Below are 9,744 nucleotides of genomic sequence, written 5' to 3' on the forward strand. Positions count from 1 at the left end.
AAAGGTACATTACTGAATGCGCATTTTCATTTCCATGATTGATGAAATTCACATAAAATCAATTCGGAGCTGGAGTGGGAGTTTTTTTCCGTGGTTTTGTGTAGTAGTGGTTTGTATGTAAAAATGAAGAAATAGCGTATTAAAGGTTGTATTGTGTCCAACTCGCGGGTTATCTACCTCATTTTTCTGTTCGCCCAATTCGATCGTGCTTAGTTAAAATGTCGGGTGATCACAAAACATTGATAAAAGGCAGTCCATCACAGTATGTAAAGCTGAATGTGGGCGGTACTCTTTTTTATACAACTATTGGCACTCTCACCAAGAGTGACAATATGTTGAGAACAATGTTCAGTGGCAGGATGGAGGTGCTGACTGATTCTGAAGGTAAAGTAGGTCTCCAATGCAATTGTCTAATTTGGCATAATTTTCAAATGTTTTCACTAATCTTTGAAACTTCCTTTTTAGGGTGGATATTAATTGACCGCTGCGGGAAGCACTTTGGCACAATCTTAAACTACCTCCGTGATGGCACAGTGGCTTTGCCAGACAACTATCGTGATATCAACGAGCTTCTGGCAGAAGCCAAATATTTTCTTATTGAAGAGTTGACAGAGTCCTGTCAGCAAGCTCTAGCCAAAAAGGAAAGAGATGCAGAGCCAATCTGTAGAGTACCTTTGATAACTTCTCAAAAGGAAGAGCAGTTGCTCATTATGGCAACTGCAAAAGTAAGCCTTTGAACTGTTTATTAAAGAAAATGGTGTTTGTTCCTTTGATGAATTGTGTTGTATTAATAATCATACATTATAATTTTCAGCCTGTGGTTAAGCTGCTGATCAACCGGCACAACAACAAATACTCATACACAAGCACATCTGATGACAACTTGTTGAAGAACATTGAATTGTTTGACAAACTGTCATTACGCTTTAGTGGACGGGTGCTGTTCATAAAAGATGTAATTGGATCTAATGAGATTTGCTGTTGGTCCTTTTTTGGCCATGGCAAAAAATGTGCTGAAGTTTGCTGCACTTCTATTGTGTATGCCACTGATAAAAAACATACCAAAGTTGAGTTTCCTGAGGCTAGAATTTATGAGGAGACTTTGGGCATATTACTATATGAGAGCCGAAATGGCCCTGATCAAGATTTGATTCAAGCAACGTCATCACGTGGTGCTGTTGGTGGCCTTTCGTGCACCAGTGATGAGGAAGAGGAGCGCTCTGGACTTGCGCGACTTCGTTCCAACAAACAGAACAATCAATCTTAGCTGTTACAGTCCGGCTTGGCACGCCTCAGAAACTCTAAGCGAACAAATGTCTGATACAGAGCTGGTTCAATTCTGTCATTTTGCTGGCTGCCTTGCTTCGGTCTGTAGAATTTTCTGAGCTGTAGCCCTGTCTCTGTGATGTTGTCTGTGGTGAGCTCTCTCATGAACAAACATTGAAGGTATGTAATGTGGAGGCATTGTGGTTCAAGTGAAAAATTTTAAGGACATCTTTTCATAAATGTTTATGTGTTTACATATCCGTTCTGTGTATATTGGAGTAAAGTAGACATAACAAAGAGAAACCTAGAAAAGAAAATAGTATAGAGTACCTATATCACAAATGTAATTGTACAAAGTATTGTCACATATCCTTGTAAATCCCATAGATGGATGTAATTCTGTATTTGAAATTTGTTTAGTATACAATTCAATGTTATAATACCAAACTTACAGTATTTATTATTGATGTTCCCTCTTGATGTGTGTAGTAAAGTGGAAATGAAAGAGCAACTTCTCTTCTCCATGGATGTTTAAATTTCAATTATATCTGTGTCTGTAAACTCTGTAAGTGTATAATAGAATATTTAGTAAACTTATAAGAATTATAAATATACATGTACAAGCTTTGAAATATTTTAATGTTACTATAAAAATTACTTACATCGCTCAAGTAATTGCCAAATCAGTGTTGTTTGTTAGCTAGAGTAAGATCTTGTTCCTGACATTTTTGTGAAAGCTCACCATTATGATTATTGTGATTTACTGCCACTGCTACAATTTAAGTATAAGAGACATTTTCAAATCTTAATCTAATGGACTATGTTGTACATAGTAATGCTTTATAAAAATAGATTTTCTTAGATAACATAGTAAAAATTAGTTAGATTGTGAAACAGTCTAGTCTGATATTTATTATTTAAAGTTTATTCATTCAATTTAATTCACGATGCAGGGACAGTTTGGAGGCTATTCGATTCAGTATAAAACTAGTTGATATGTCTTATATCAATGTTGTATTTGTCAGAATTAAATTTACAATAATAAGTGTAGAAAAGTATACAAGTATTTTTGAAATGGTGTAACATTTAACATTAATTTAGAAGTGATTTATATTTTTGTTTTGGGTTCTGTAATATTCCACATTTAAACAAATGCAGTCTTATATCATTTTAAGTTATTATTGTAAGATGCCATAGTCGTTTAATTTCATCTTAGACTCTCCCCCCACATCATTTTAAGACTGGTAAGCCTCATAGTATGATTTTGTTATTATTATTATAATGTATTTTCAAGATGTAATATAGTTATAAAAATCTATATATAATTGTTTAAACTCTATAAAATATATGCTCACTGTTTAGCTGTCTTCAAATTGTTTTTATTTATTTTTGTGTAAAATTTACACAAAACAAAAAAATCATCTCTTATTGGACAAGATTGATTATATATAACACAATAACTAACTATATAATATAACAACAATGTTTGCAAGTAAATCTACATTTAGGGCAATAACTACAATAGTGTGTTTTTGGCTCTTTATTATCCAGCTACAGTTGTCATATGTTGTTTATAACATTCTAGGCTACACAGAGGTATGCCAGTTTTTGAACAATTGTATCTCTTTATGTTCTCACATCCACTCACACCACAGAGCACTGGCTTTGGAGGCTCTACTGGAGGTTTGCTCTCCATTGGATATGGTACTCCTATGGGCAATGACAATGAGATGCCCTTAGTATTGTTTTTGTATATTATCATAGGTTCGAGCCTTCTAGCAGGCTTCCCTTTTTGAGCATTCTTTAAATTCTTAGATTCCTGTTTCTTTAGAAGTCTATCCATTGTTTTCTTTTTATCCTTTTCTCTCTTTTCATCTGCTAACTGCTTTCTCTTCTGGGATTTGAGTGCAGCTTTCTGTATTGCTTCTGCTGTCATAACTTTTTCTTTATATCCTGAGGGTAAAGCAAGCAACACCTCCCCACCGGGACTCGTCTCTTTGTCTGTGCCTCTTTCATACATAGCTCTTTGTCGTGCTGTCATCATTTTGGGGTCTTTGGGTTTAATCTTCTTCAGTTCTTCATCCACCTGCAAATACAAAATGGAAATAATAGAGACAAACTTAACTACAATTTTCAGAGAATTGTGTGAACTGCTTGTAACCTTACTTCTTCAAGCTTTCCAGATTTAATAGCATCCAGCCACCTTTCTTCTTCGCTTGAAGTTGCGCTGTCGCGTCCTTTCTTCTTTTTTTTTGTTGACGCTTTGGGAGGTGTGCTTGAGGAGGAACCAGGCATTGATCGCCTCGAGTCTGATGACGATTTCATTGTTTGAGCTTTCAAAAGATCCGCAGCTGAAGTACCAGGTACTTCTTTACCGGTTTTGACTTTCATTTTATAAGGTTTATCCCCAGTGTCTTCGTACGCGACATCGATTGATGTATCACTGTCAAATTCATCGTCAAATTTCCTTTTCTTATGTTTTTTGTGTTTGTGTCTTTTATGCTTCTTTTGGGGCGGTGTATCTGCAAGTAACAGGCGCACAATAGTTATTTTATAATTGAATTTCGACAGCGAGTGTGAGTGATCAAAATTGTGTACTTACCGATTACGATTTCATCCTCAGTAGTGCTTTGTTCACGCTGTCTACGAACCATTGTGGTGTGTTAGACAGTTAAGGAATAGCGAATGAAATTTAAAGAACAAAACTTAATTTGTTTTTCTTCTGCTAGAATAATTCCAGTTTCATTTTCAGCTTCAACTGATCTGTCACTTTGACATTGTGAATTTTGTGAGTTCGTTCGTTTCATGGCAAAAGAGTGGATTATGCGTTCAAATTTTTTTTCTCCTTTCAAATTTGACGACGACGTGTGTAATAATAATTTTTTAATGAAGAGACCCATGTTCAACAAACTCAAGTGTTCGGCGCGTCAATGCTTTAGGGAAGCGCAATCGAATGAACCTAGTTCAAGAAATTCCTAAGTCCATTTAGGGATTTTAAGCACTATTACCCCTATTGGCGAAAACTCAACATTGGTTTAGTCTCACCGTTTTGTTTTTATGTAGTTCCTCATGTTTTGAATTATTGAAGGCAGTATATCGATATAATATCGTTTCGATATTTATTACTTTTATTAGAAACATTATCGATGCTTATTGCGATAAATATACTATTAAGTACATTAGTATAAAGTAAAATCAGCAAAATTACAGACACGAGTTGAAGTTATTGAAAATTGTAGCAAAGAAAGGCCAGTTAAAAATTATGGTCGTCTGCTGCAAGATGTGGAAGGAAAGGAATTAACCATCATTTTAATGGACTAGGAAGCTCTACCAAGGCTAGCAAAAGTTATGTTTTTAGATTTTGTATTTATATACCTATTATTTATATATATTTAATATATTCTATGTGTACATACATATTATCTTCAAATATTGGCTGCGATAACAAAAATATCTATATTGATGTTCGAAAAAATATCGATTTTTGGATACATCGAGATTAAATCGACGATATATTATTATATCGATTATTTCATGATAAAATATCGATTTTTGACATACCGTTATTTTTACCCAAGCTTACAATGCGTATACCTACATCACTAAAATGTAGGGCTGTCACATTGTTATTTCTGGTATTACATATAGATTATAAGTATAATTTGAAAAAATATGATATTATTTATCACAGTATTCTCAGGTTATTTTGAAACAACCTTTGTCTAATGCTGATCTTCCATATTATTGATATACTTATACATGCATCGCGGGTGGTGTTTGGATTAAGGGAGTACGATTATGAAATAGAAATTAAATGCGGGTTTGTATGCATGTAATCATTCATTTATAAATCAAAATAAGCATAAATACAACAATAAACACGTCTACTATTTCACATTATTTTTAAAACACCAAGCGAACGCTTCAATTGTATTATGAATGGCGCGTGCGACCGCTCTATGCAATTGGAGTGCAACGCGAAATTATGAGAATGTGTTATTATTATTATTATTATTATTATATTATATTTGTATGGAGTTGTACACTTTTTGTATTACTATGCTATGCATATAGGCTGATGTGTAATGGTTTAGTTTAATTTTATAACTACTAGTTTTTAAGTGATGGTCTATTGCTATTACCTAATAATATTGTACAATGTCTTGTCGTAGATTTTTCATTTGAAATGATAAAATAATTTAAATAAAATCAGTTCTCATTGCTACTATAAGATGACGTTAATGAACTTATAAGGTGTATCGGCCCTTATAAATTTCATCACGCGAGTTAATTTCGTTTCAGTCACGCGAACCCGCACGATTGCTGAAATAATAATATTTTGCTTCGAGTTTATTAATTCCTGATACCTACTCACTTTGTATTTATATTCGAGTTATGTAATATGATCTATAGTGTTGAGTGAGCCTGCTGAAGTAGTGAAGGATTCTTTCATGAACTCGTTTGTGACGGTGTGACCTCCTTACACCGTCATCTCACCTTTTTGTATCGCCTCTCTCCGCTTGTATCCAATCATTTTTTCTTTTACTTGTATTTAAGTTTTAAATTTGAATTGTTCCATCTTCCTTCACTTTCTCATTTTGTTTTCGTACCACGGTCACTCCCTGCTCGACCGCCACAACAGTCGGAGCTGTTTCAAATTCCATTTACTAAAATCTTATTTTTGATTCTTTACCAAGTTATAATACAAAACATATAATACAACAGTCGGAGCAAAAGAATTATCAAAAATTTGCTGTAATAGTTACTCGATCAAAAATGAAGCCATAAACCCGGTTGTAATGGTGCAGCCATTGAAACCCTGGCTATAAAGATTTTTACAGACGCTTTCTGGTGCTTTTCACGTTGTTTACTATGAAATAATTTAATGCAGATTGTGGTAGTCGATTATATTACGAATTAATGGATTTTTGTACGACGAGGACCTGGCGGTATCATCATCAGCCTATTGCAGTCCACGGCTGGACATAGGCCTCTCCCAAATTGCGCCAATTCACCCGGTCCTCAGCTTGTTGCAGTCATCTGCTGTCAGGAGCCTTTCGCAGAATGGCATTCCATCTGGTCAGGGGGCGTCGGGACTTTCTTCGGATTTGTACATATGTGGTAGTGAGGTTCACTCTACTAGAAGTTGGTTAGGTTATAGTACAATATTGCAAGCTGCGTGGAAATCACTCCTAACGGATGTAAGATACATTATGACATTATTGGTGTGACCACTTGCTATTAAAGATGTTATGTGAATAGACGCAACAAAGTTGGTTTAGAAGAGAGAATACAAAGCAAATAGCGTTAAATTGAGTGTTTTGTGATAAAAGAAATAGACATTTTGACTGAATTCAGCCGCCTAAGCTATATATTATAGTATCTCTTCTATAGTATATCTTTAATAGGTACCAAAATTGTCACAGCGAGAAAATTACTCAGCGACTTCTTTTTTATTTCTTAGGAAAGTCTTTTTTATTTCTTAGGATAGTCTTTTTATTAAGTTATATTGTAAAATTCTATTTCTGTTGATTTTTTTATTAGAGTGCTTACTTATTTAAGTTACTTTATTTCTACAAGTGTAAACTGATTTAGTTTACTTCATTGTTTAATTTAGAAATATAAATGTATATACTTCTAGTTTACCATTAAGAAATAAAAAAAAAAAAATATACATCATATATGCATTAATATATAATATATTTTAAAATATATTGGATCCGTAGATTTCAGAGCTGTGCAGTAGACGTGAGAGAGACCTTGTTTAGAACTTATTGCCGATCGTTCTATGCTTGCAACCTGTGCATGGCACTCAAAAACGCCCTAAGTGTTCAATATAAAAAAAAGCGTTCAGGATGCTGCCCCGTTAATGTAGCGTATCAATGTTCGCAGCAGGGTACAAGCCTTTTTGAAGCAGCCGGTGCGCTCCAGTGGCAATAAAGAAATAAATTAAAATTTGCGCGAAAATAAAAAAAAATTAGAAATAAAAAAATTTGGTAATATTGATATTTTTTTTGAGAATGGAACAGAATTTCAGGTATTCTGTTTGTCATATGCCATCAAAATATAAAAACTAGTCGAATTACGACACGAACCGTAAACGCACGTAACGCACCCCCCCGTAATTCACCAGATTTTGCGATTGATTTTTTATCAAATTTTTTACCGTATTGCGTCAAATGAGGAAGTGATAGCTGAAACCATAGATATAGAAAAAAGGGGCTGAAACAGGGGCTTATTTTTCAATTTGACAATAAATATTTTTTAATGGGTTGAAGAAGTTGGAATATAGTTGGTCAAGGTGTATAGAGTTACATGGAGATTACGTAGAAAAATAGACCATGAGTAAATAAAAAATGTTTTTTTAGTCAAAGTCACGGACTTATCAAACCGCCCTCGTAAAAGCTTATTATTATTATATATTTATAAACTAAGCTAAATAATAATAAGCTAAGCTAAATAAAAGCTCAACCATTTATAAATGTAATATCCAAACTATAACATTATAAATCGTCGCCTTACTTTCTCAAACTCGTATCCTATAACACAAAGTTACTGAAATACAAAAAATGGATTGTTTATACAAATTTTGCAGGCTGATTTCACATCACATTTCCTTCATATTCACACACTGGCTTAGTAATACATGCAAATTACCTCTTGATAAGAAATTAATAAGAATTAATAAGATAAGAAATAAATAGAAAGTTTTGCCATCTTATAAGATACGAGTTTGAGAAAGTAAGGCATCGAAATGCGACAGTAACGGTTACCCATCACAAGCTAGAAACACGATTTACAGAATTTTGTTTCTCCGAAAACCTTTAGAATTTTATTAAATAGATTTTGTTTCATTTGTCCGAAAACACGTTATGGTTTTTTCATTACACCATTATTGTCTCACTATTTTGTCCTTTTTTCCATCCTCTTAAGATTTTGACATATATACAAGTTATTCGATTCCACATTTTTTTATTGTTTTGTGAATAAACGATATCCATAACACATTTTTGTTATATTATCTTTTATTACAGATATTAAATGAATTAGATCGTGTCGCACAATGCACCTCGTCACACTTGCAATGCACCAGCGAAGTACAGTCCAGAGTTTTGGAGCTGTGCGGTAAAATTGTATGGCGGTACCACTTTACATATCTAAGAATAATAATTTTGTCGAAATGAATTTTCAGCAATCTAAATTATATGGAAAACAGACAGTATAACAAACATGATTAGACCAAACAAACTTCTGCGCAAAGAATACGTATGTGTAATAATTATTCTAATAATAGGTTTTCGGACAAACGATACTTGTGCTGTAAGACATTTCTGTGTTGCAAATTTATACCAAAATTGTCATCGCAGTAATAAAACAAAGTCGAACCATTTTCAGAGGAATGAAGTTCACGTCTAAACCGATGAACCTTGATGAATTTTAGTATAGAGATAGATGGGACCTAGGAGAACGACTTGTACTTTTCGTCGCAAAAATATATCTTAGGGATATGAAAATGTATTTTGTAAAATAGGGGACCCCCTGGGTAAAATAGGGGATGATTTGAACATTTTTTTAATAAAATATTTGATGAAAATTTGTATTAGTTATAGTACAGTAGGCTACTCGAAGTGCTTATTCTACTATATATATAATTTAAAAAAAAGCTAGTATATGTATAAATGGTGGAGTTTGCTTTGTGAAATTTTATGATATTATCGAGTTCGTAGGTTTTCGCGATTGATACATATTGGAATTTTTTTTTTCCTTTCTAAATAGCGTAAACTTGTTTTTACAAACATAATGGAAACTAATAATAAATTGTTACTTTACTGTAAACGTTAAAGGCCAATTGACACAAATTAACTTTTAAATTACTTAGTTGATTGGCGGCCTCAAATACATATTGATTACCGTCGTTGTTTACCCTTTATTCTATCCGTTTCTGAAAGTTTACGAGTGCTTGTAAAAAGTGGTCAAGATTGGTGTAAAATAAATTGAAATAACTAGGGTATTGTATATTAATGGTGTTGAGCGATACACTGTACTACGAACAAAGGTTATATAGTTAAATGTTATAGTGTATGCCATCGATACGATAAGAAGTTAAAAATCTTAGAGAAATTTTGTATTAATAATTGGCCACAGTTAGGGGTGAAATATTTTCTTGAAATTTGTATGAAACCACTACTGAAGTGCACCCTTTCCAACAAAAAATAATCTACGAAATCGGTTCTCAAATGCTGGAGTATTTGCGTAACATGCCTTTTTTTTACGCACAAAGACAACATGTAATTAATAGTTAACCCCCTCATACCTACGCAAGCTACGCCCTAATTATTTTATACACTAATTTATTATTATCTAGGATCTACGACTTAGGTAATGTATAGTATTTAAGTCGGGCAGAATTTAGAGTTAAGGTATATATTATATATTATTTTTTATATTTTATTTTATGATTTCATTTTAATTTGTACT

At 33.3% G+C, this 9,744-nt stretch overlaps 2 protein-coding genes across 2 annotated transcripts; one reads left to right on the forward strand and one right to left on the reverse strand.

The window, feature by feature from the left end:
* Positions 1 to 71: 71 nt before the first annotated feature.
* Positions 72 to 2,482, forward strand: LOC113237184 (BTB/POZ domain-containing adapter for CUL3-mediated RhoA degradation protein 3). Its single transcript, XM_026473514.1, has 3 exons — positions 72 to 384; positions 466 to 725; positions 815 to 2,482. The coding sequence occupies exons 1-3, from the start codon at positions 219 to 221 to the stop codon at positions 1,265 to 1,267; spliced, it is 879 nt and encodes a 292-aa protein (XP_026329299.1). The 5' UTR covers positions 72 to 218; the 3' UTR covers positions 1,268 to 2,482.
* A 204-nt stretch (positions 2,483 to 2,686) lies between these two features.
* On the reverse strand, positions 2,687 to 3,922 carry LOC113237183 (INO80 complex subunit B). The gene is made up of 3 exons (XM_026473513.1): positions 3,869 to 3,922; positions 3,433 to 3,788; positions 2,687 to 3,352 (listed from the first exon to the last, which is right to left on the reverse strand). Exons 1-3 carry the CDS (start codon positions 3,918 to 3,920, stop codon positions 2,810 to 2,812), a joined length of 951 nt encoding a protein of 316 aa, XP_026329298.1. The 5' UTR covers positions 3,921 to 3,922; the 3' UTR covers positions 2,687 to 2,809.
* Positions 3,923 to 9,744: the final 5,822 nt, after the last annotated feature.

This window comes from Hyposmocoma kahamanoa, unplaced genomic scaffold, assembly GCF_003589595.1.
Source record: "Hyposmocoma kahamanoa isolate Upper Pololo Valley unplaced genomic scaffold, ASM358959v1 93, whole genome shotgun sequence".
In the NCBI taxonomy this organism is placed as follows: domain Eukaryota; kingdom Metazoa; phylum Arthropoda; class Insecta; order Lepidoptera; family Cosmopterigidae; genus Hyposmocoma; species Hyposmocoma kahamanoa.

What these genes read in the sequence shown, in the direction of transcription:
- LOC113237184 (XM_026473514.1), top strand. Translation starts at nt 219, where the DNA reads ATGTCGGGTGATCACAAAACATTGATAAAAGGCAGTCCATCACAGTAT. An exon ending in GGTGCTGACTGATTCTGAAG is followed by an intron (nt 385 to 465) that starts GTAAAGTAGGTC and finishes CTTCCTTTTTAG; the next exon opens with GGTGGATATTAATTGACCGC. An exon ending in TCATTATGGCAACTGCAAAA is followed by an intron (nt 726 to 814) that starts GTAAGCCTTTGA and finishes TATAATTTTCAG; the next exon opens with CCTGTGGTTAAGCTGCTGAT.
- LOC113237183 (XM_026473513.1), bottom strand. Translation starts at nt 3,920, where the DNA reads ATGGTTCGTAGACAGCGTGAACAAAGCACTACTGAGGATGAAATCGTA. An exon ending in TGAGGATGAAATCGTAATCG is followed by an intron (nt 3,789 to 3,868) that starts GTAAGTACACAA and finishes TGTTACTTGCAG; the next exon opens with ATACACCGCCCCAAAAGAAG. An exon ending in AATCTGGAAAGCTTGAAGAA is followed by an intron (nt 3,353 to 3,432) that starts GTAAGGTTACAA and finishes TTGTATTTGCAG; the next exon opens with GTGGATGAAGAACTGAAGAA.